Source organism: Nycticebus coucang, chromosome 19, assembly GCF_027406575.1.
Source record: "Nycticebus coucang isolate mNycCou1 chromosome 19, mNycCou1.pri, whole genome shotgun sequence".
Classification (NCBI taxonomy): Eukaryota; Metazoa; Chordata; class Mammalia; order Primates; family Lorisidae; genus Nycticebus; species Nycticebus coucang.
In genome coordinates, this window is record NC_069798.1 from 15,200,357 (window position 1) to 15,226,961 (window position 26,605).

The 26,605-nt window shown below is 40.9% G+C and overlaps 2 protein-coding genes across 2 annotated transcripts in view; both read left to right on the forward strand.

Moving 5' to 3' along the window:
* Positions 1-26,452, forward strand: RIOK3 (RIO kinase 3). Its single transcript, XM_053571682.1, has 13 exons — positions 1-659; positions 8,676-8,791; positions 9,654-9,799; positions 9,889-9,996; positions 10,200-10,309; positions 12,891-13,034; positions 14,230-14,357; positions 18,158-18,355; positions 19,780-19,939; positions 22,299-22,379; positions 22,472-22,561; positions 23,679-23,786; positions 24,720-26,452. The coding sequence occupies exons 1-13, from the start codon at positions 597-599 to the stop codon at positions 24,825-24,827; spliced, it is 1,560 nt and encodes a 519-aa protein (XP_053427657.1). The 5' UTR covers positions 1-596; the 3' UTR covers positions 24,828-26,452.
* Positions 464-26,605, forward strand: part of RMC1 (regulator of MON1-CCZ1) — a 63,593-nt gene continuing 37,451 nt past the window's right edge. The window contains exon 1 of the mRNA XM_053571679.1: positions 464-478. The gene's annotated coding sequence lies outside the window, so the exon portion shown is untranslated. The remainder of the gene's footprint in view (positions 479-26,605) is intronic.

Here is a 26,605-nt window from a genome sequence, read left to right on the forward strand (position 1 = left end):
GACCGTCCGCTTCAACGTCTTTCTCCTCTCTAAATCTGCCGTTTCCGTCTCCCAAACCTTCAAGGTTTAGAATTACGCCGGGAAATAATGAATGGACGCAGAGAGCCCGGCTGGTCTGTTTATTTACAGGGCACGCAGTCTAATCTAGATGCAGGGGCTATCTCGAGCTGCCAGGGAGGAAGGCAGTGCGGGGAGAGGACAGAATCTGGGCCAGACAGAGGAAGCCACACCCAGGCCCTGCCCTGCCAGCACCGGCAACAGAGACCACACACGACCCACAACCACCGCCTGCTGGACTTTGCTACCCGAGCCTGGGGGCAGCGGCCGGAAATGGCCCTCCCGGAGGGGGCGGGGAAAGGTGCGTTAAGGAGGAGCCAGAGGTGCACGGCCAATCGGAAATGAGTATCCCCGAGGTGAGGGCGGAAGAGGAGAGGGCTAGTTCCGGACGCGGCCGCCGCCGCCGCCGCCGCCGCCATCTGTCACCTCAGCTCCGGCACCAGTAGCCGGTAGCCGCTGCCCCGTCTGCCTCCTCGGCAGAGCCTCCTTCCGGTCCTGTCACCTCTCTCCTCTGTTCTTATCGCGATCTTCTTCCCCCAATGGATCTGGTCGGAGTGGCATCGCCTGAGCCGGGGCCGGCAGCGGCCTGGGGACCCAGCAAGGTGAGTGGCCGGTGGGGGGTGGCGTACCTGCCCTGGTCACCTGTGCTCGTTCTCTCGGAAGGCTGGGGGAGGGCGGCTTCGTAGGCGACTCGAGCAGTTCTGGGGCGGGATCCCGGCTCCGCGGCAAGGGGGCACTGGCCGTGCGGTGCCCGGGTGGGCGCCGGGAGAGCGGGGGAAAGGCGCGGAGGGCGGCCGCGGATCCCCAAAGCCACCTGCGTGGTTAGGGCTTTCTCTGTGTTTGAGCAGGACTGGCTTACAGACGCTGACATTTGGGGAAACAAGCACGGTCTTGTTTTTCACGGGCTGAATGAGTCAGCCGAACACACGGAAAGCCAGACAGAAAGTTGGTTTAGGAAGGCGTGTCCTTAATTTGACAAGTGTGCTTATCCCAGTTCAGTAATTTCTTGTCTTAGGTAAAACATAAACCCCAGCGCACCTCTCCCTCGACACTAATACCCAAGTGTACACTACAGGCTGTAAAACGGTTACAAATTTTCATGAGCTGCTTGGGCTTTTATGTTTAAACTTTTTCTTAGAATGGCAAACTAAAAACGTATGTTTCAGATCATGATACTTTCTTTAAGGATGAAATGACTTTTCTGCCACTTTATTGGAGGTGTGCTTTAGAGTGCTTCCATTGGCATTTTGTGTGTCACCAATTAAGGTTGTGAAGAAATCCAGCTTTTTAACTTCATAATCGTTCTTTCCTGCTAAGACAAAATATTTGTTCCATTTAAAGGGTCACTTGTTAATCTTACTGGGTCTTTAGGGTTGGTCTTAACAGAAAAAAAGAGTAAATAATTACTGGGTCTTTAGGTTAGGTCTTAACAGAAAACAAGTAAAGGAAAGTTAATTTTTGTGAAAGTTCTCATACGACTGTTAGAAGATCTAAGATATTCCCTTAGCAAATGAGGTCACATCTACACATTATTTCCTGCACTTTTTAAGGCTTTGCTTACAGGGTCAAGATCAGAAGGACAAATCAGTAGACAGAGATTAGTAAATATTTTCCCTACGAGTTTAATTCTTCCAGTTAAGTATCAACAGTAGCTGGTAAAAATGTCAGAAGAGACAAACTGCTCAGAATACATCCTCTTACCTCAGAACAAATTTCGCTGGCAACAATAGGCTAGGTGTGGTGGCTCACACCTGTATTCCCAGCTCTTTGGGAGGCGGAGATTGAAGTGTGACAGAGGGAATGGCCCGAAAACAATACCAGAAACATTTTCTGTCTCTTTAAAACTTCCCCCACTCTTTTTGGGAACTAAAGCTTGTGTCCCTGCCTCAGGCCAGTCGTGGGGAGGGGCAGAGGAATGTCTTTTGCTTTTTTGTTCAGCTGGTGGAAGGCTAGGCTAGGAGGTTCTGGGAGGAAGGATTAGAATTGTTAACTGTAGTCAAGACAATAACCTAAAACCTATATAGCCTTCCCTTTAAAAGCTCTGTTCTGCTTAGGTACTGGACAATTTAATCTGGGGCCTCCACCTCTTCATTTGCCAGCAAATTAATAAACTCCTCTTTTCTTCTTCTCAAACCACTTTTTCTCCTTCTGATGTATTCTTGAACTACTTGTCCTCCTTCTGATGTGGCCTGGAGGGCAAGTACCGAGTATAGGGCAAGGGATGAGCTTTAGTTAACAGGAGGATCATTTGAGTTTAGGAGTTCAGTACCAGCCTCAACACAATGGCAAGAGCCCATCTCCACAAAATAATTTTTAAAAGACGAATTTCATAATAAAATGTTCTATCAGTCATTCTTAAGTAATTGTACATTAGTTAATTCTATTGTTAAGTGTACATCATCAGAACTACAGGATTCCATTTTTTTTTTTTTTTTTTGAGACAGTCTCACTACGTCACCCTCGGTAGAGTGCTGTGACGTTACAGCTCACAGCAACCTCCAACTCATTGGAGATTAAGCAATTCTCTTGCCTTAGCCTCCCAAGTAGCTAGGACTACAGGCACCTACCACAACACCCAGCTGTGTTTTGTTTTGTTTTGTTTTTGGTTGTAGTTGTCCTTGTTTGGCAACCCCAGGGGGGCTGGGTTCGAACCTGCCAGCTCTGGCGTATGTGGCTGGCACCCTAGCTGCTGAGCTATAGGCACCGAGTCCCAAATTCCATTTTTATCATTAAACAAAAAGATGCTCGGGGCTGTGCCTGTGGCTCAGTGGGTAGGGCGTCAGCCCCATATACCGAGGGTGGTGGGTTCAAAACCAGCCCCGGCCAAACTGCAACAACAACAAAAAAATAGCCGGGTGTTGTGGCAGGCACCTGTAGTCCTAGCTACTTGGGAGGCTGAGGGAAGAGAATCACCTAAGCCCAAGAGCTGGAGGTTGCTGTGAGTCCTGTGACGTCATGGCACTCTACCGAGGGTGATAAAGTGAGACTCTGTCTCTCCAAAAAAAAAAAAAAAAAGATGCTCCCTGAGGGCCAGGCTCAGCTCAGGCCTGTAATCCCAGCACTTAGGAGGCCAAGGCAGGTGGATGGTCTGAGCTCACTGGTTCGAGACCAGCCTGAGCCAGAGTGAGACCCTCCCAACCCTCCACTCCTGTCTCTAAAAACAGCTGGGTGTTGTGGCGGGCGCCTGTAGTTCCAGTTATTTGGGAGGCTGAGGCAAGAGGATCACTTGAGCCCAAGAGTTTGAGGTTGCTGTGAGCTAAGACTCCATAGCAGTCTACCAAGGGTGACCAGGTGAGACTCTGTCTCAAAACAAACAAAAAAAAGCTCCTTGAGTTTATTGATGCTGCATTGGATGAACAGTGTTTTGACAGGCAAAATAATTAGAAAGAGGCTGGGAGTACTATACTTAATCCTTCTCTAATCTTGTGGAAGACCAAAGTGATTACAAAACTTATATGGAGGGGTGGCACCTGTGGCTCAAAGGAGTAGGGCATGGCCCCATATGCCAGAGGTGGTGGGTTCAAATCCAGCCGTGGCCAAAACCTGCAAAACAAAACAAAACCTATATGGAGATTGAGGAGGGTCTTGAAAAAGAAAAAGATTGTGAATACTTTTTGGTGTGTGTGTGTGTGTGAGAGATAGAGACGGAGTCTCACTTTTTCACCCTTGTTAAAAAATTAGCTGGGATTACAGGCACTGGCCATATGCCCAGCTATTTTTAGAGGAGGGTCTTACTCTAGCTCAGGCTGGTCTCAAACTCCTAAGCTCAGGAGATCCGCTGGCCTTGACCTCCCAGAGTGCTGGGATTATAGGCGTGAGCCACTGCACCCAGCCCTTGTGAATACTTTTTAGTCAAGACATTTTTGTACTCTTAAAAATCATTGAGGACCCCAAAGAACTTTAGTTTACATTGGTTATATCTATTGATAATTACTATATTAGAAATTAAAACTTAGAAATTAAAAATTTTTAAGTCATTTAAAAGTCATGTGTTAATATAAATAACATTTTTATATTTAAATGAACCATTTTCAATCTGAAATAAAAAATTTTTCTAAACCATAAAAAATTAGTGAAGAAAATAATGTTGTTTTATATTTTTGCAAATATCTTTAATGCCTGACTTAAAAGAAGATAGCTGGAGTGGGGCCTTGGTGTGTGCCACACTTTATGGGGGCAAGACATGATTGCAAGAGGGACTTTGCCTAACAATTGCAATCAATGTAACCTGGCTTATTGTACCCTCAATGAATCCCCAACAATAAAAAAAAAAAGAAGATAGCTGGATTCTTCCCTCCACCCCATCAATTCACAGAGGTAGAGGAGAGATAGCTGGACTCTCTGATCTTTTTTTTTCTTTCATGGTATGTTTTGGTTGAAGTATATGAAGAAAATCCATCCTCAGGTACGTAGATTATGGAAAGTATAATTGAAGGTGTATAATAAGAGCACAGTAGCAATACTGAGAACAAAATAACTTAATCTCTAAAAATGTACATTTATATTCCAAACCAACTACCATAGAAGATTTTAAAAAACAAGAATACCCAGCACACATCCCATCAGAGTGATGATGTTATCACATTGGATGCAGACTCTGAAAACTCCACACTTTTGGGAGACTGAGAGTAAAAAAGTAATGTCTTGATGTTATTATTATGAAAATTTTGACTTTACAAGATTCTCTAAAGCAGTCTTGGGACTTGCTCTCGCAACTGGTACCAGGGTGCCAGTTACAAAATGCTGAACTGTAGAGCATATTCCAGGACGGGAGGATTGGCATACTATGTAGGCAAAAGTAAGCATATCTGTAGCTGTGCTGGAAAGCTGTAAAAAAAAAAAAAATGGGGCTGCGCCTGTGGCTCAGTCAGTGGGGCGCCGGCCCCATTTACCAAGGGTGGCAGTTTCAAACCCAGACCCGGCCAAACTGCAACAAAAAGTAGTCAGGTGTTGTGGCAGGTGCCTGTAGTCCCAGCTACTCAGGAGGCTGAGGCGAGAGAATTGCCATGAGCTGTGAGACCATGGCACTCTACCAAGGGTGACAGAGTGAGACTCTGTCTCTTAAAAAAAAAAAAAATGGATTAGAGGCAATCCTTAAAATTGTCAAAGTCATCAACAACAAGGAAATTGTGAGAAACACAGCCAAGAGGAGCCTACGGAGACGTGACAAATGTCATGTGGTGTCCTGGATGGAATCTGGGAACAGAAAGAGGACATTAGGAGAAAACTAAAGAGTTAAAAATAGAGTATGGACTTTAGTTAAAGTTAATAATGTGGGGCCAGGCATGGTGGCTCAGGCCTATAATCCTAGCACTCTAGGAGGCCGAGGTGGGTGGGTCACCTGAGCTCAGGAGTTCGGGACCAGCCTGAGCCAGAAGGAGAGAGTGAGAACCCGGCTCTAAAAATAGCCCGGCATTGTGGTGGGCACCTGTAGTCCCAGTTACTTGGGAGGCTGAGGCAAGAGGATCACTTGAGCCTAAGAGTTTGAGGTTGCTGTGCGCTATGATACCACGGCACTCTACGGAGGGTGACAAAATGAGACTCTGTCTCAAAAATAATATCAATATTGGTTTATTGCAACAAATGTTTAATACTAATGCGAATAGAAAAGGGAGAAAAACTATTGCGAGAAAAGAATTTGTGAGGATGTGGAGGGTTGAAAGTATTGGGAGTATTTGATGTGTGATTAATGTTTCTAGAGAGTAGGACAGATGACAGTAGAGACAGAAGGATTAATCAGAGTAGGTTGTAAAGGACAGTCCTTACTGAAGAATTTGAATTTTATATTGCAGCAGTAGGACAGCTTGTTTCTTACGTGCCCAAGTGATGTGATTAGTATAACAAAGTTGGGATCAAGTTTAACAGAAAATATAGCAAAATGCTAAGAGTGTAGCCTCCAGTCCAGTGACCTTTGCTCAGATGTTAGCACTCGTGGCTACACTGTTTTCTTGAATTAAAAACAAAACAAAACCAAAAAGCTTTGTGTGTTTTACATTTTAAATCTATAAAATGGGGATGTGGCCAGGCATGGTGGCTCACACCTCTAATCCTAGCACTTTGGGAGGTGGGAGGATTGCTTAAGCTCAGGATTTGAAGACCGTCCTAAGCAAGAGCAAGTCCCTGTCTCTACTAAAAATAGAAAAATTAGCCTGACAAGGTGGTAGTCCCAGCTTTATCAGGAGGCTGAGGCAGGAGGATCGCTTGAGCCCATGAGTTTGAGGTTGCTGTGAGCTAGGCTGATGCCTTGGCACTCTAGCCTGGGGCAACAGAGTAAGATTCTGGCTAAAAAATAAATAAGTAGAAACAAAAAATATAAAATGGGGAAGACATCTCAACTACTTAGTTGTTGTGTGACTTAAATAATCTACGTAAGTATGTATACTTCCCAAATGACTTAAATATAGCAAAATTCAAATGTTATCTGTTAGGTGGCTGTAAGTCATGGCCTAATTCAATTGAGAATTCTGAGTCAAAGCATATAGCCTTTTGGAATCTGTACTTGGACTTTGAAAGTGATCAGATGAAGCATTTCTAGGCTTAAAAGGCATTGTATTTTCTACCTAGTGGGTACAGAAGGAAGTCAGCAGAGTCCTGTGGCCAAAGATTAGCCATGTTCTCCAGATTACAGAGCTTCAAGATTCCACACCTTCAAATCCTCCCCAGGAGAGTTCAATTGCTGATAAACTCTGGGTGAATTAAAGTCACCCCAGATCTTCAGGAAGCCTCCTTGTTTTCTCCAGGCCTGCCCTTAACGTAAGGCTGGGACAGTTCTGCAATAGGCTATTGTTGATGTGTGCTAGGGGCCAGGTGCATCTCCTTAATCTCTGGGGAGGCTAGATAAAACTTGATTCTGATTCATTCAGGCATGAATAGAGTTATCATTTATCACTCTTAGTTGTTCCATCCAGACATTGTGAGCCAATAAATTCCTGAATGTGTCAGTGCTGTGGAACCTGAACAAAGGTCACTTGCCCACTCTGTCCAGTCAAACCGACAGGCCCTTACCTTAGACTAGCTGGAGAGCCTAACCTGGCTAAAATCGATTAAATAACCTGGTGGCTAAAACAGATAGCATCATCTGCAGTATCCTCAATTAGAGGATAAGTTAAGGAATGAATTTGGACTTTATTGAATGGCAGGGAAACAGTTTGGGTCACCTTCTTTTAAAACCAAACCAATCAAGGGCGGCGGCTGTGGCTCAGCGAGTAGGGCGCTGACCCCATATACGGAGGGTGGCGGATTCAAATCCAGCCTCTGGCCAAATTGCAACAAAAAAATAGCCCGGCGTTATGGCGGGCACCTGTAGTCCCAGCTACTTAGGAGGCTGAGGAAAGAGAATCGCCTGAGCCCAGGAGTTGGAGGTCGCTGTGAGCTGTGACAGCACAGCGCTCTACTGAGGGCGATAAAATGAGACTCTGTCTCTAAAAAATAAATACATAAATAAATAAAAAATAAAACCAATCAAATCTGCATTTAGGTGGAGTGCTGCGGCGTCATCATGGCTCACAGCAACCTCAAAATCTTGGCTTAGAATCATGGAAGAGGGATGTAGAGAGATGGGCAAGTTTAAGAGATAAGCCTCTTATTCAATATTAATGGTCTTAGTCACCGGACTAGAAAAGGTAATTCGTTGCTGCTAAGTAAAGCGGCTTTCCCCCTCAAAATTATGAATTGTGAAGTAAACTGATAGTTTCTATTTAAAGAAGGCTGAGGCAGTGATGCCATTGGGGAAAGCTAGCAGAATCTCAGTGAATATTACTTGGCTGTATTTGTATTAGTATTTTTTAAATATTTTTCCTGAGTGGGCAAATGAGTCTGTTTATCAGCTTCTAACGTTTAAAATAGAATTTTCATTTTATTTTATTTTTTTAGCGTATCCTAAGATGTCTTGAGAGGAGCTGACATACTTTGTACACTTAAGATTTAATGCTTAAATTAGAATGGGGTATAACTTCTCAGTGGGCTTTTAATTGTGCTGACTTCTTTTTTTTTGTAGAGACAGAGTCTCACTTTATGGCCCTCAGTAGAGTGCCGTGGCCTCACACAGCTCACAGCAACCTCCAACTCCTGGGCTTAGGCGATTCTCCTGCCTCAGCCTCCCGAGTAGCTGGGACTACAGGCGCCCGCCACAACGCCCGGCTATTTTTTGGTTGCAGTTTGGCCGGGGCCGGGTTTGAACCCGCCACCCTCAGTATATGGGGCCAGCGCCCTGCTCACTGAGCCACAGGCACCGCCAATTGTGCTGACTTCTAAAAGAAAATCTATGTGGGAAGCCAAATTATAAGCAGAAGGTAGCTTGGTGAGCAAGGAATTAGAACAAGAAGAGTTATATGAGCTTGTTGACTCAGTAAGGGGATGCAGTAGTAGCCCAGTGCTTCCCTGCGGTTGTAAGGACATACCTAACAATCCACCCTAGACAGTGCTTTTGGCTGTTTTATCCTGGACTAAATTTGACCTGGGAGGTATTTTTACTTTTGAGATGATTCCTACAAATAGCTAATCATTCGTTTTGGGTTTTTAACTATATAGTTTTAATTCTTAAAAGGTAACCTTATTTGCAAGTTGGAAGGTACTTTATTTCACTATTATGAATTGAACCTTTTTTTTTTAATATGTAGTGTCCATGGGCTACTCCTCAAAATACAATATCTTGTTCTTTGGCTGATGTAATGAGTGAACAGTTGGCCAAGGAATTGCAGTTAGAAGAAGAAGCTGCTGTTTTTCCTGAAGTTGTGTAAGTAAAATTCACAAAGTTTCTATTTTATCTAGCAGCTGATTATAGCAAAGTTCTAGGATTTGATGTGTGATTGTCATGATAACTGAGTAAGAAATACATTTAGAAAAGCAGTGCTCACTGCTGTAATCCCAGCCCTTTGGGAAGCTGAGGCAGGAGGATCACTTGAAGCCAGGAGTTCAGCACCACCCCGGGCAACATAATGAGACCCTATCTTGACGAAAAATTTAAAAATTAGCTGGGCATGTACAGGAAGCTGAGAGAGGAGGATCGCTGGAGCCTAGGATTTTAAGGCTGCAGGGAGCTATGGTCAGGCCACAGAACCACAGCCTGGGTAACAGAGTGAGATCCTATCTCTAAAAAAGAAAAATAGTACAGTAGAAAGAGCACCATACCAGGAGTCTACCGATATTTGAATTTTGTGATTGGTTTTCATTATCTTGGACAACCCGCTGTTTCTCTGGGATTTAGTTATTCGTATTAATGCAACAGTTGAACTAGATAAGGTACAGTTTTGACCTCAAGTGTTGTAGTTTATCTTTTCATAAATATTTATCTCTCCTTCGATTAGAACACAGAACAAATAAATTCTGGATTTCAGTTTGGATTTTATTATAGACCTTTTAGTTTTTTCTCCTAGCTTTCTTAATCCTCCTTGATGCTCTTTACAAGTGCATGCCATTGATCTTGAGGCTGGCTGGGCAAGAGAAAGTAGATGGTTTGGTAGAGTTCTTTCCCATTGTTCAGTACAATTTTAACACCGAAAAGGTGGATCCTTCTCTCCTAATTGGTAGCCTCTGTTTACATAAGTACATTATATTAGTTTATATATTAGTTTATATTATTGCCTTATTTTGAATAGTGTTGCTGAAGGACCATTTATTACTGGAGAAAACATTGACACTTCCAGCGACCTAATGCTGGCTCAGATGCTGCAGATGGAATTTGACAGAGAATATGATGCACAGCTTAGGCGTGAAGAAAAAAAATTCAATGGAGATAGCAAAGGTACTCAAACCTTATTGTGACAACTCCATTGAATAGTAGAAAATGCTTGTAATGTGTTCCTAAATCTTCAACTGTTTTTGCCTTTTAAGTTTCCATTTCCTTTGAAAATTATCGAAAAGTGCATCCTTATGAAGACAGCGATAGCTCTGAAGATGAGGTCGACTGGCAGGATACTCGTGATGATCCCTACCGACCAGGTATCCGTGCATTCATTTTCCAGGGGGGTAGGATGCGGCACAGGAAAACTATGTTTTCCGGTGAACCTTTTTAGTTTTTTATTTTCCTTTGAATCTTATTTGGTAATGTACTCTTAGATTCAGATGTCTTTTTAGACAACGTTGAATGCAGCAATTTAGTCTTTGCTATTTTTATATACTTGGCTTGTCTTAATTGCCTTTAGCAAAACCAGTTCCCACTCCCAAAAAAGGTTTTATTGGAAAAGGAAAAGACATCACCACCAAACATGATGAAGTAGTATGTGGGAGAAAGAATACAGCAAGAATGGAAAATGTAAGTTACAGAAAGTGTCTATCTTTGAATTGAGACTTTTGTTTGCATAAGTTTTAAAAACAGGATTCTTTTTTTTTTTTTCGTAGAGACAGAGTCTCACTTTATGGCCTTTGGTAGAGTGCCATGGCATCACACAGCTCCAACTCCTGGGCTTAAGCGATTCTCTTGCCTCAGCCTCCCGAGTAGCTGGGACTACAGGTGCCCGCCACAACGCCCGGCTATTTTTTGGTTGCAGTTCAGCTGGGGCTGGGTTTGAACCCGCCATCCTTGGTATATGGGGCTGGCACCTTACCGACTGAGCCACAGGCGCCGCCCTAAAAAAAATCCTAAATAAATAGGATTCTAATAAACAGAATGTCTTAAATTTCCCAAAATATTTTTCTTCCTTTCGGAAGATGTTTTAGATAACAATATAGCAATGTCATGAAAATTTAGCCAGTAATGAAAATATAAATTACCTCAGAATAAAATTCCACAGCAGTGTTGAAAAAACTAATTTGATTTACATGATTCTAAAATCAAGAAATATAATAGTTATTATGAAAGTAACATTCATTCTAAAGTGTATTATTTTCCACAAAATAGCATCTCTTTCTAAAAAACAGATAATAGTGGCTAAGAAATAGATAATAGTAGTGATTGGGGGATAGGAATGGGAACGAGAAATACTTTTTACTATAGAAGCCCTTTTATGTTTCTTGATTTTTTTCTTATGCCTGAACTACCCCTGCACAGTCAGAAATAACATATCATTTAAAAAATATTCTGACTCTTGGCTCAGTGTCTGTAGCTTGGTGGCTAGGGCGGCAGCCACATACACAGGAGCTGGTGGGTTCGAACCCAGCCCAGGCCTGCCAAACAACAATGACAACTACAGCCAAAAAATAGTTGGGCATTGTGGTGGGCACGTGTAGTGCCGCTGCTTGGAAGGATGAGGCAAGAGAATCGCTTAAGCCTAAGAGTTAGAGGTTGCTGTGAGCTGTGACGCCATGGCACTCTACCCAGGGCGACATAATGAGACTGTCTCAAAAAAAAAAAAAAAATTATTCTGACTTTTTCATAAATATTGTGGTTAATATCAAACATTTAGACTAGGACAAGTTTTTGTTAAGTAAACATATCATTTCTAGGAATATTCCAGATCTGACTCTAGAACAGTGCTGTCCAGTTCATATAATAGTGGAAATGTTCTATATCTGTGCTATCCAGTAGAGTAGCCAACCACATTTGCTATCGAGCACTTGAAACTTGGGTGATGCAATTGAACTGAATTTTAAATTTAATTTTAATTAAATTTAAATATATGCATGTGGCCAGTGACTATTTGGCCTGCAGCCCATTTGGGCTGTACAGTTCTAGAACGCAATTGTCATGGTGTGGGTGGGGATAATTCAGTATACTAACCCACTCCTCAAAAATAATTACGAAATTTTATTTCTTTGCTAAGGTTTGGTTCAGCCTTTGCAATAGAGTATTGTGTCCTTTGGCTAATATAAAGGCAAGGTACAAAGCATATGCACTTTACATAGCTGAAAGACCTTTATTTTAGGTGTGATTAGATATACAGGGTGTCCATAAAGTTTGTGTGCAATTTACCATGTTAAACTATTTTTTTTTTTTTTTTTTTGTAGAGACAGAGTCTCACTTTATGGCCCTCGGTAGAGTGCCGTGGCCTCACCCAGCTCACAGCAACCTCCAACTCCTGGGCCTAAGCGATTCTCTTGCCTCAGCCTCCCGAGTGGCTGGGACTACAGGCACCCGCCACAACGCCCGGCTATTTTTTGGTTGCAGTTTGGCCGGGGCCGGGTTTGAACCCGCCACCCTCGGTATATGGGGCCGGCGCCTTACCGACTGAGCCACAGGCGCCACCCCCATGTTAAACTATTTTAAATTGCACATGAACTTTATGGACATCCTGTGTTATACATGTAGAATAAATACCTTCCTGTGGGTTACAATTTTTTTTTTTTTTTTTAAAAGACAGAGTCTCATATTGTTTTAGCTGGCCCGGCCTGGGTTTGAACCTGCCAGCCTCGGTGTATGTGGCCAGAGCCCTACCCACTGAGCTATGGTCACCACCTGGGTTATAATTTCTTAAGTAGTATTGCTCCTCTTTCTGTTAGTGAGTTATTTTTTTCTCTGTAGTACCTGTGGATTCTGCTTTTGTAGTATGATCACCTGTTGAGTAAGAAACCGGTTCTAAGTTAAGAATAACCTTGTAGGCTCGGCGCCTGTGGCTCAAGCGGCTAAGGCATAAGCCACGTACACCTAAGCTGGTGGGTTCAAATCCAGCCTGGGCCTGCCAAACAACAATGACAGCTGCAACCAAAAAAAAAAAAAAAATAGCCAGGCATTGTGGCAGATGCCTGTAGTCCCAGCTACTTGGGAGGCAGAGGCAGGAGAATCGCTTGAGCCCACGAGTTGGAGGTTGCTGTGAGCTGTGATGTCACGGCACTCTTCCCAGGGCGACAGCTTGAGGCTCCGTCTCAAAAAAAAAAAAAGAATAACCTTGTAGATTGATTGTTTTTGTTTTATAGTCCCTATTTTAAAGTATTTAGATGCTAATTCTTCTTTTTGGCAGTTTGCTCCTGGGTTTCAGGTAGGAGATGGAATTGGAATGGATTTAAAACTATCAAACCATGTTTTCAATGCTTTAAAACAACATGCCTACTCAGAAGAACGTCGAAGTGCCCGCCTTCATGAGAAAAAGGAACATTCTACTGCGGTAAGGATTCATATTTTTTTCTTCTTTAATGGAAAGATTCATATTAGGAAACTTTATGGTTGGGGACAAAACAAAACTGCATGTTTGATACTTTTTCATGAGATTAGCTTTTCAAATCAAAGATGTAAATCCAAGTGAGTTTACAATTTGGCTTTTAAGATTTAATGTGTGGGGCGGTGCCTGTGGTTCAGGGAGTAGGGCGCCAGTCCCATATGCCGGAGGTGGTGGGTTCAAACCCAGCCCCAGCCAAAAAAAAAAAAAAAAAAGATTTAATGTGTGGATTGTTACTCACTTATTCAAAATTTAGTGGTCATAATTAATTGGACTGTATCATTATGTTGCAGCTGAATATTCCCAGATTAAAAAAAAATAGTTTCCTATTACACTACTGACATAACTTTATAGGTCATAATGTTTTATATTAAGGAAGATCGTGTCTAATATCTTGAGAATAAGCTGATTTATTAAACATTTAGAAAAATAATAACACTAGAAGAGTTATTTAAACTTGGGGTGTAAAATTAGATTTTGACTGTCTTTTATAAATTGACATGTAATTGAGTATATTTAAGGGGGTATCTGACTTAGTGTTATAGGTATGAATTGTATCTTGACAGCACTCCTTTAAGAACCTATTTTATATACATCCAGGTAAATTAAATAATAAATGCTAAAAAATAGTTATTTTAAAGCTGGGTGAGGTAGCTTGTAGTATCAGCTCTTGGGAGTCTGAGGTAGGAGGATCACTTGAGCCTAGGAGTTGAGGCTAGCCTGGGCAACGCAGTGAAAGCTTGTATCTTAAAAAAAGTAAATATTTGGAGCTAAGTGCAGTAACTCACACCTGTAATCCTAGCACTTTGGGAGGCTGAGGTGGGTAGATTGCTTGAGCTCAGGAGTTCAAGACCAGCCTGAGCAAGAGTGAGATCCTCGTCTCTAAAAATAGCCAGGCGTTGTGGTGGGCACCTGTAGTCCCAGCTACTTGGGAGGCTGAGGCAAGAGAATCGCTTGAGCCCAAGATTTGGAGGTTGCTATGAGCTATGATGCCATGGTACTCTACCCAGGGCAACATAGCGAGACTCTGTCTCAAAAAGAAAAAAAAGTAAATATTTCTTTTGAATATTACATATTAGAAATGGCTTAGAAAATGTTTTATGATTAATAGTTATTTTCACTTATAGTGCTTTATCTTTTTCAGGAAAAAGCAGTTGATCCTAAGACACGTTTACTTATGTATAAAATGGTCAACTCTGGAATGTTGGAGACAATCACAGGCTGTGTTAGCACAGGAAAGGAATCTGTTGTCTTTCATGCATATGGAGGGAGGTAAATGAACACAATACAATACTATTCTTTCTCCGCAAAGATAATGTTGCATGTAAGCAGAGTAATTTTAAGTGTTAACTGTAGAAAGTCTAGACAATATAGAGATGTAAAAAGAAAAACATAATCCTAAAACCGCTAGTTAGAGATAAACATTGATTATTTTAGGTAAATTTGTCTTGTCTTTTTTTTCAATGCACATATTATTTTTTACACTGTTGCAATCATAGTAGATCATACAGGCTGGTGTAAGTAGTAGTGCAAAATTTGAACCTAGGTTTGACCCCAAAACCATGGTCTTTACATATGGAGCCCTTTGGTACTAAGTTGAGGAGGACATGCTCACATTTATTCTGATCCCTTACTTTAAGGAATCATTTTAACTCTGATCCTTACTTTAAGAAATACTAGCTTTTAGCCGGGCGTTGTGGCGGGTGCCTGTAGTCCCAGCTACTCGGGAGGCTGAGGCAAGAGAATCGCTTAAGCCCAGGAGTTGGAGGTTGCTGTGAGCTGTGTGAGGCCACGGCACTCTACAGAGGGCCATAAAGTGAGACTCTGTCTCTACAAAAAAAAAAAAAAAAAAAGAAATACTAGCTTTAAATAATGCTTATATTATGTAAGAAAGCTTCATTTAAAGATTTTATGTCATTTTAGATCTTATGTTTGTCACAAGGTTAGTAACGAACACCATGGGGAAGAGAAACATTTTATAAAGTGAAGCCTGTTAGAGAATGTCCTTAAGCTCGGGACATGAAGTCTTTTGGTTACTTACCACTGTACCCACCTGTAACGTACTATCTCAGCTATTCCTTTACCTTAATATTGTTTACAATATGTTAAAATAGATTACAGACATTGTCGTAGTATTTTTTTTTAAGGTTTAGAAGGCATTTATTGTGTTTTAAAAGAGTTAAAATGATCATTGGTTAAGTGTAAGGACTTGGTTTCTTGACTAGTCTCTTTCTAGATAAGCATACACACTTGTATAATCCTAGATCAGATTAAATTTTAAGTTCCAAAATAAAAAGGGTCAAATGAGTTTTAGTATAAAATAACTTAACATATGAGCTTACGTTTTTCAAATGATGTGATCTTGAGCACGTTACTAAACCTCATTGATTTTATTTATTTTTATTTTTTAATTTTTTTTTTTAAGCAGAATCTCACTCTGTCACCCTGGGTAGAGTTCCGTGGCATCATAACTCACAGCAACCTCAAAACTCTTGAGCTTGAGCAATCCTCTTGCCTCAGCCTCCCCAGTAGCTGGGACTATAAGCACCTGCCACAATGCCTGGCTAATTTTTTCATTTTTAGTAGAGATGGGGGGTCACTTTTACTCAGGCTGGTCTTGAACTCCTGAGCTCAGGTAATCCACCTGCCTCTGCCTCCCAGAGTATTGGGATTATAGGCATGAGCCACCATGCCCAGCCCTAAACCTCATTTAAAAAGTGAACCTCACCTCCTGGTTTTTGTGAGGATAAATCCATTATATTTGATAATACCTGGCATATATTAATCTTCATATACATTTACTTTTTCCTTACTTTAAGCTTTCTTTGCTCTTTCCAAATCCCACCTAAGGGTTCTCTGCAACCAGACAAATACTATTTTAAAATAGTTCAGATGATTTTAAAATAAAAGCTACTCATGGTGGTAAATTAAAACTTTACAGAAAGGGTTAAAAAGAACAGTAGCTTTCGTATTACCTGCCCTCACCTTTTCTTTAGAGGTAACCACTATAAATAGTTTTTAGTCTTTTAGAAATTGTTTTACACATACGGCCTTCATTATGTTCATATAAAGGAGATTATACTCTACATTTAGAATCTTAGTTTTGTTCAGTTATTTGATTAATATATTATTATGTTATTCTGTATTACTAGTTTATGCCACCTTAGTTTTTAAAATAGTATATTCCATTGTGTAGAATGTTGTACATATATCTTAGTATGCTTTTGCAAAATATCTTTAAGCTATTGTAAATTCCTAACAGAGAAATTGCTGGGGCAAAGACTAATATGCATTTTCCCCCTTTTTGTTAAGTAGAAGGCCACACTGAGTGGGGAGTGTCTGATTTTGCTCACTGGGTTTCTCAGCTGGCTTTTGTAGTAAGGACGTTTCTTGATTTCTTTGATTTTTGAAAAATTTATTTAAAAATTCAGAAAACTTTTTCTTGTAAATCATGCCAAAGACTAGAATCTTGAATGTGTGTTTATCTTTTAATGGTAGAGCAAATGTAATTTTCTCTTCAAACTAGTCAAATTTGCAGGTGATGTGCATTCTGTATGCCAGTAGTAATTGCCAAATTGCCCTGTGAGATGGTTCACCAATTTATACTGCCACCAGCAGTGAACCTCTTTCCCTCATCTCCACCAATGCTCAGTGTTATCAAACTTAATGTTTTTTTCCACAGTACAAGATGAAAAGTAGTATCTTAGCATTTTGTTGTGCATGTATTTAATTACAGTTAAGGTTTTACATTGTTTCCAAGTGTTTTATTAGCCATTTGTATTTCTTTTTCTTTTTCTATTTTTGGTGGAGATGGGGTCTTGCTTTTGCTTAGGCTGGCCTTGAACTCCTGAGCGCAATGGATCCTCCCACCTCAGCCTTCCAGATTGCTAGGATTACAGGCAAGAGCCACTGTGCCTGGCCAGATTGAAGCCCTTTTAATATCTCACTAGTGCAGGACTATTTCAGTGTCCTGAGTAGGCCCCAGACCTCTAGCCTGTCCCTACACCCTTCCTTCCTGACCTTATCTCATTGGATCTTCATGAAGTGTGTCTTTTGAGAGTGCCATGACCAGAAACCCAATCCACCACCTTTGCGAATTTGTCCAGACTCTTCACAGATGTGCCTCTTTCTTGTCCCTTTGTCTCTGACTTGTGTCATTCCCTCTGTCCAGCCAAGGATTAAGTGTAGTTCTTGTTCTTCAGATACGTCCTACAGTTACCTACTTCTGCTTTTGTGAATACCGTTCAACTACTACCTGTTGTCCTGGTTCTGTTTCAGTTGCTACCTGTGCCACAAAGCCTTGCCTGACCTTCCCGATCAAAAGGGGCCTGTCCTGTTTGTGTACTGTTAATACTTTTATTCTGTCCTGCCCCTCCTTGAAGGCTCAAAGGGCAGCGACCCCTTTACTCACATTTAAATCCAGTAGGAATAAAAGAGTTCTTACTAAATTTTGCCCTAGGTGGACTGTAGCCTATTTTAAAGTGTGTATGTCTTCATTGTATCTCAAGCTTGATTCCGTGGTCATTAAGTAAAAACATTATGTTGTGGATTGTAGAAAACTGGTTGACAATTTATTTGAAATTGTTTTATTAAAAAAAGAAAAATCTCAATGAATCTGCAACAATGAAAAAAAAAAAGAAAAGTCAAGGCTCGGCGCCTGTAGCTCAAACTGATAAGCCGCCAGCCACATACACCTGAGCTGGTGGGTTCTAATCCAGCCCTGCCCCGCCAAACAACAATGATGACTGCAACCAAAAAATAGCCGCGCCTGTAGTCCCAGCTGCTTGGGAGGCAGAGGCAGGAGAATCGCTTGAGCCCAGAAGTTGGAGGTTGCTGTGAGCTGTGATGCCACAGCACTCTACCCGGGGTGACAGCTTGAGGTGCTGTCTCAAAAAAAAATCAAACCGAAACCTTTTTTAAGATCCAGAACTTAAAGGTTTAGGAAAACCAAAGCAAGACTAGTCACTCTTAGAGATAGTCAATCTCGTTTAGTGTTACAGAATCTTTATTTTGAAATTGTTTTACTTGTAAGCTGACAACTTGTACTGACTTAATTTTTCTTCTCCACTTAGCATGGAGGACACAAAGGAAGATAGTAAAGTTATACCTACAGAGTGTGCCATCAAGGTATTTAAAACAACCCTTAATGAGTTTAAGAACCGTGACAAATATATTAAAGATGATTTCAGGTTTAAAGATCGCTTCAGTAAACTAAATCCACGTAAGATCATCCGCATGTGGGCAGAAAAAGAAATGCACAATCTCACAAGGTAAAGAAAATAATTGTGCTAGAAATAATCTTAGATAAATACATTTTCGTATTGGGACAAAAAATTCCATTCTTTCTTTTAAATTCACTTGTAGAAATAATGAAAGGCCACTCATATCACCTGAATTCATACTTTTATGATGAAAAAGCCATTTTCTTTTTTCTTTCATCAGTGAAGTTTAAGGGAAACCAAGGTATTTTTTGCCTAAGATGTGCCATCTTTTAAATTGTTTTCTCAAGAAATAAAATTTCCAGCATTCAGTTAGGTTTAGTAGAAAATATGATTTCTCTTTTTTGTCTGAAAAGATGTTTAGTATACCTAATTAGTTAATTTGTTATGGGTTTCAAGTGTATTTTGCTTTTTTAAGATTTGTTTTTCAATTCTCTAAGCAGTTTATTTTCTTTTCTTTTTTTTTTTTTTTTTTGTGGTTTTTGGCCAGGGCTGGGCTTGAACCCGCCACCTCTGGCATATGGGACTGGTGCCCTACCCCGTTGAGCCACAGGCACCGCCCAAAGAGTTGTCATTTTCTTTTCTTTTTTTTTTTTTTTTGGCCGGGGCTGGGTTTGAACCCACCACCTCCGGCATGTGGGACCAGCGCCCTACCCGCTGAGCCACAGGCGCCACCCTAAGCAGTTTATTTTCTATCAAAGAATTTATTCTATCAATCAAGAAATTTAATAATAACCCTTCTCATTATCTTACTGTAAAACTTAATTTTAGTATGTTCTTTTCTAAAGATGTTTGTTTTGAAAAGTAATTATCCATCGATATTAGTTACAAGATACTTTGATGTGGAACTTCATGAATAATAATTTCCTAAGAGGCCTTGCTGTCTGTCCTCTGGTCTCTTTTCCATATTCCTAAGATCTTACCCCCCTGTCTTTCTTAAAATTCTTCAGCAGCTTTCCATAGTCTTTAGTGTAAATTCAAAGGCCTTTTGTGATATGGAGCTTGTCTGTCAATTGATTTACCTTTCCCAAATGGACTGTGCTCTTGAACATATTTCCTCCCACTGTCTTTATTTATTTATTTTTTTGTAGTTTTTGGCTGGGGCTGGGTTTGAACCCACCACCTACAACATATGGGGCCAGTGCCTTATTCCTTTGAGCCACAGGCGCCGCCCTCCTCCCACTGTCTTAATCTGGCTAATTCCTGTTCCCACCTTTTCTTCTAAGAAGGCTTCCTGGGTTCTGTGCACTCCCAAAGCTCCCACCCCTGCCCCTGCCAATGTGGATGTCCTTGCACTCTGTTGTTTCCACCAGTCTCTGGGTTCCTCACAGCCAGAGAGTGTATCTCACTGTCTTTCTATTCTTATGTATTCAGAGTAGAACGTAGTACCCGCGGCCCTGGTTAGGTATTTGTTGAATCGATGACGTATATTCTCCTTCTGATCTTTGCATTCTTAATCATTTCTTTCTGTGTAGAATGCAGAAAGCTGGAATTCCTTGTCCAACTGTTGTACTACTCAAGAAACACATTTTAGTTATGTCTTTCATTGGTCATGATCAAGTTCCAGCCCCTAAATTAAAAGAAGTAAAACTCAGTAGTGAAGAAATGAAAGAAGCCTACTATCAAACTCTTCATGTAAGTGGTGTCTTTAAAGCATTTACACACTGGCTTTTGAATGTGTTTTCTGTAAACCTTAAAAATATTTCCTTAAATAGTGCTATTTCAAGGTGTTATATAACAAAGTCAACCTGAGGCAGGATGTGGTGGCTCCCGCCCTGTAATCCTAGCATTCTGGGAGGCCAAAGCCGAAGGATCACCCCCCTACTTCCCCCCCCCTTACTAAAAATAGAAAAACGAGCTGGGCATTGTGGCAGGTGCCTGTAGTCCCAGCTACCTGGGAGGCTGAGGCAGGAGGATTACTTCAACCCAGGAGTTTGAAGTTGCTGTGAACTGTGATGATGCCACAGCATTCTAGCTGCAGCGACATAGCACGTTAACAGTGAAGAGTTGTTTATGTTAGTATGTGGTTATCTTCAGTAGTTTTAGAAAACTTCAGACCTACATAGCAAGAGAAACTTTGCATTAGTGGCATAGAGCATGGGTACTTTTCAGGGAGCTGCATTAAGTGAAATTTGGCGTGACTGCATTTAGCAGATGTGGTGCCTCATTAGTTTGTACGCCTTCCTGAGTGGTATGTCTCAGAGGGAGGGAAAGGGAGCGGACGCGCTCTCGTTATAAGACTGATGGTGAAAGTGGAAAATAGCGGGGTGCAGGAGTTAGAGTAAAGGCACACGTCAGGAGTCTCGAGGAAACTAGTAAGGCTTTGAAACAGCAACTGCATTCCATCTGAGGGCCTTCTGTTTTAAGAAAGTGCACCTAATACTGTCATCATTGCTCTGTAGTATTTTAATTAAACACCTAATGTGAGAAATTTAATGTGCTTTTCTGCAGTTTCTTTTTTGGCTGGGGCTGGGTTTGAACCTACCACCTCCAATGTAGTCTCTGCATAAGCTATCTCGTCATGTAGTAGCTGATGTGAATATAGAAATACTAATCCAAATTAATTTTTTAGAATACAGCTAGAAAGATAATCTGCTTTTCTCTGCCTCTGGTGCTGGTGGGAAAACATTGAAAGGGAAATCAAAGGCCAGGGGTGGTGGCTCACGCCTATAATCCTAGCACTCTGGGAGGTCGAGGTGGGTGGAGTGCTGGAGCTCACAAGTTCAAGACCAGCCTGAGTAAGAGCGAGACCCTGTCTAAAAAATAGCCAAGTGTTGTGGTGGGTGCCTGTAGTTTCAGCTACTTGGGGGGCTGAGACAAGAAATCGCTTGAGCCCAAGAGTTTGAGGTTGCTGTGAGCTAAGACGCCATGGCACTCTACCCAGGGCTACATAATGAGCCTCCGTCTCCAAAAGAAAAGAAAATGAAAGGGGACTCAAGTCCATTTTTGTGCTTTCTTTTGGGAGGTGGAATGGCTGGAAAATAGCTAATGATGAACCTTTCTTACTTAATTCTATTGAGATAGCAAATAAATGCATTAATGTAGATTTCTACTGTTAACAATCGGGAGTCACCATCAAGGATAAATATATAATGCCACTTAATTTACAACAATATCTTTCTTTCCCTAGCCAAGTATGGTGGCACACATCTGTGGTCCTGGCTACTTGGGAGGCTGAGGCAGGAGGATCACTTGAACTCAGGAGTTCGAGACTGTAGTGAGCTATGATTGGGCCCCTGCACTGTAGCTGGGGTGACAGAACTATACCCTGTGTCTAAAAAAGGAATAAAAATTAAAAATATCTCTTTCCTGCCATATCTGGTAGGAAGTACTTTTCACCCTGGAATCATATATATCCCAGATTGGTCTCTATGGGACATTTGCTCTTTTATGACGGGAAGTGGCCTACCTCTGTGCCCTGGTTAGTGACAGTAGACACAGCTGCTCTCTTACTGGTGTGGGAGTCAGGTCTGATCCTTGGCCTCCCGAGTTTTCAGTAACAAGGGCAGAGAAATAAAGAGTGTCACACAGTGACCCCTCCCTGCCTCAGTGTCTGCCACACTACCTAACAACCAACCAGAAAGCCCAGTCCAGGATTGTACAAAGAGGAAGTAAGTTCTTTAACTTTGCTTTTGTTCTAGATAATATTGGTTGACATACACATTTTAATTACACAGATGAATAGAATTCAGTTTTTTTTCTTTTTTGAGACAGAGTCTCACTTTGTTGCTCTGGGTAGAGTGCCCTGGCATATAGCTCACAGCAACATCAAGTGATCCTCTTGCCTCAGCCTCTCAAGTAGTTGGGACTACAGGTGCCCACCACAACACTTGGCTGTTTTTTAGAGACAGGGTCTCGCTCTTGGTCAGGCTGGTCTTGTGAGCTCAGGCAATCCACCTGCCTTGGCCTCTCAGAATACTAGGATTACAGGCATGAGCCACTGCACCCAGCTGTATCACTTCATTTTCTGAATGTTTGCCTTCCCTCCTTACAGTTGATGCAGCAGTTATATAATGAATGTACACTCGTCCACGCTGACCTCAGCGAGTACAACATGCTGTGGCATGCTGGAAAGGTGAGGCGCTCATTTTGTTAAAATTCGGATTTGATTACTTGATGTCAGTTACCTAATGTAAATACATTGCTGAATGTTCTGTATTTAAACAGGTCTGGTTGATTGATGTCAGTCAGTCCGTAGAACCAACCCATCCTCATGGCCTAGAGTTTTTGTTCCGTGACTGTAGGAATGTCTCACAGGTAGGCATGTATAGAGTATGTCTTTTTGTAGGATATAACAGGTCCAAATATTTTTTTCAGATTTCATTTTCAGTAAGAATTTGAATGCCTGTTTCACATTTGGGTAAATGTGTGTTTTGAATATTTAAGCAGTCAAGTAGACAATTAGTATGTACACAGTGCTTGAACAGCTGGCTTACAAAGTAAACCTGTATAGGGTAGTGCCCATAGGTCAGTTGGCAAGGGCACTGGCCACATACACCTAGGGTGGCAGGTTTGAACCCAGCCCAGGTCTGCAACCAAAAAAGTAGCTGTGCATTGGGGCAGGTGCCTGTAGTCCCAGCTACTCGGGAGGCTGAGGCAAGAGAATCACTTAAGCCTAGGAGTTGGAGGTTGCTGTGAGCTGTGATGCCACGGCACTCTACCCAGGGTGACAGCTTGAGGCTCTGTCTCAAAAAAAAAACAAAAAACTAAACCTGCGTGCTTATCACCATTATTATTACCTATAAAGGGAGCAGTGTCTGACCACCATCACTGTGAAGAGTAAAAAGATTAGGGAAAGTGAAAGTAAACACAGAGCTGGCTTATATCTGTTTGCTGTTTCTCAGGGTAATGATTTGTTAGCAGTAGATTCAAATAGGAATGATCTTTCTAAAAGATAGAAAGATCAATAACATCATGTAGGAAATCACCCCTGAACCTGTTTGAAAACTTTAATTTGTGGGATTTAATGAAAGTATTGCATCTACACATTCAAAGCAATGCCAGTTTTATTTATGCCATTCATTTTTGTAGCTACAGAAGGGTGCAGTGTGACCCTTGTGATCTAAATCCAGAAGGCAGAAAACGTGTCAGACGCTGATCACCAAGTAGAACCTCAGCATAGTTAAACTTGAAGTGGGAAAATCGATGGTTGAAAAATGAGGGAAAGGGCAGTGCCTGTGGCTCAAAGGGGTAGGGCACTGATCCCATATGCTGGAGGTGGCAGGTTCAAACCCAGCCCCAGCCAAAAAAACTGCAAAAAGAAAAAAAAAAAAAATGAGGGAAAGAATTCAGTGGTGTCTTACAAGTATATTGTTCCCTGTTTTTAGTGTGTAAGAGGACCTTGCTAATACATCTTACTGACTTTGTTTACTAGTTTTTCCAGAAAGGGGGAGTGAAGGAAGCCCTTAATGAACGAGAGCTCTTCAATGCTGTTTCTGGCCTACAGATCTCAGCAGATAATGAAGCTGATTTTTTAGCTGAGGTAAGTAACATACATCTGTTTTCCACCCTGCTAGTGATGGAGAACTGGATAGAGGAGGTAATGGAAACCCGAAGCTGATTGTATCCTCTCTTCCCCTGAAACAAAGTCAATCTGAGATTTTTCTTTTCTTGAGATGTTTTTGGTCCTTTCTAGGCTTAAAACTTAAACATATAGCAAAACACTTTTTCAAGGATTTGACAGTTTGGTTAAGATTAAACACCATCTTGCTGGTGTTGTCCTATTTCCTTTAGTTTTTTAAATGAGGGTGTTGACTGACACACACTCTGGGCGGTACAAAAAGTAGCAACACATGGTCCCTGCCCTTCATGGAATATAGAGACTTAGAAGTAGCTTTCTTAGAAGTAACTAATCATTATAATCAGATCTATTGAACCTTAAAAAAAAACAAAAACTCCCTTTAGAGAAGTTCCTTAAAATTGAATAAAACCTAAAAAGTGGAACAGCAGTTAATTATTCCCAACGTTAATGCCAAAGCAGAGGATAATTATTGAGTCTGTTCCAGAACTCCCTGGTAGGACTTGAGCTTGGATAAGCTGTGCTAGAGCCTAAGGCTAGAAAGATGGTCACTCAGCATCTAGTACAGTATAGTTGCTCAATAAGTAGGTGTTACTATTGTTGAGTGAATATCAGATTCCTTTTTCTTATTCCCATAAAGCTTTATGAAGTACACAGTAAGACATATGTGATTTCAGTTATTAGCTTAATAAAAAATACTAAATAATGACCACGGTAATATAATCAAATCAAAGACATACACATACATGTGAGAATGTATGTGTGCACACACTCGGTGATTCCATTTCATGGCCAGCGCCATTGGATTAACCTAGTTTTAAGAGAGTAAAACTACTGGTTCAATCTAAAGTATGGTCTCTTTCAAGTAGGACTTTGACAAATGTATGAATTTTGTAGATAGAAGCATTGGAGAAAATGAATGAAGATCATGTTCAGAAGAATGGAAGGAAAGCGGCTTCATTTCTGAAAGACGATGGCGGCCCCCCGGTGCTCTATGAAGACTAGCGCCAACACCCTCCATGCACACACAGCGACTGTCAGCTGCCAGTAGCAAATGAAGTGACGGGTGACTTGAAATACCAAAAGAGGAGGCGTGTCCCATGGTGCTTCTGTGCTTCTTTTCCCCTTGCAACCCATGTGCCAGATGTGTGGAATTCTTAGCTCAGCATTGAGAGAATAAAATGTCACTACCTCTCATCTTATGAACAGAATAATATAATTCTTTAACAGCCATAGGTTATCTGGCTGAAATAGACCTAATTTTACATGACATGCTATAAAATATTTTGATGAGATTTTTAAAAATTAGGTAACATTTCCAAATGTGGGAAGTGTGGGAAGAAAGCACAGATGTGTTTACAAGGGAGGATTTTATTACAACATACTGGCTTTATTCACCTCCCTGTTTTGTGTTATGTCTTTACCAAGACACTTTATTGGCTTAAAATTAGCCCTTATTAATTCTTTTTTTCAGACTGTGGTCATGACTCTAAAGGAAAATTTATTCTCTTTAATGGGTGTTACAAATGAAAATTTGGTTTCAGAATGTCTGACAGAAATAGTCATAAGCAATGTACTTTCTATTGGTACATTTCATTTTAATGAAAATGAACTGAATTCTACTTTTGTCATACTCATATTTAAGAAAAGGGATCATGGGTTCTAAAAGAGATGAATATATAAGAACTATCTAAATGTTTTCATTTAACTTTTAACTTCTCCACACTTAGGTAAAATGATCAGGATATAACTCATGATGTGACTGTTCTACATTCATAATGAAAATATAAATTATCTGGAAGGACAGAATATCAGCCTTAACCATGTTTGACATATTTTAATGAAGTTAATGAAACAAAATTCAGTTGACACATCACTAAAACCATATATTTGTTGATTTTTTTGAGAGGAATATAACAATTAGAAATATTAAATAATCAAAGTATGCATAAAACCACATATGTACCAGATTAACTAATTTGAGCTATTTCGGCTCATTAATAGGTTTTAATACTTTTAAAAAGTAAGCATTGTACTGGAAAAGTGTACTGGCTTTGGGCGGCGCCTGTGGCTCAAGGAGTAGGGCGCCGGTCCCATATGCCGGAGGTGGCGGGTTCAAACCTAGCCCCGGCCAAAATAAAAAAAAAAAAAAAGTGTACTGGCTTTGTTAGGATTGAAGTTCATTAACCACAGTGTAATCATTCCTCCTATTAATCAAGTCAGATCAGAACCACTAAAGATCCAAATCTTCTCTCTGGTGATAAAAAGGAAAAATCTAAACACTTTTTCCATTAGAAACTTTCTCTTTTAATATTATTTTAAAATGCCAAATATTTTCTTTCCAGAAGAATATTTGTTTTTGTTGTATAGCTTTTAATTACATTTCAGAGAAGTGTGATTTTGGGTAGATACTACATTTTTGAAATGTTTACTACTCTGAAATAAAGATTTAAATGACTGGTGATTATTGGCTTTACCAAAGTTTCAGAGAACCCCAATTTTTAAAACCATTAACCATTTAAAACTTTTTTTGTCTGACAAACAGCAGCAAACCATTGCTGTGTGGCATTCTTAGAGTGTGCTGTGAACATGCTTTTTAAGAAATTAAAAGTGAAGAGATCATTTTAAAATTGGTGCTTTGTGTGGTATCTTCCTGTTCCTTACATTCACTACATCCTGGTACTAAGTTACTCTTTCTCTATAAAATTAAGCAGTACTATTTTAAGCAGATTTCCCCCCCCTCAAATTTTCCCATTTAGATTTCCATCCCAGATGGCCTACTT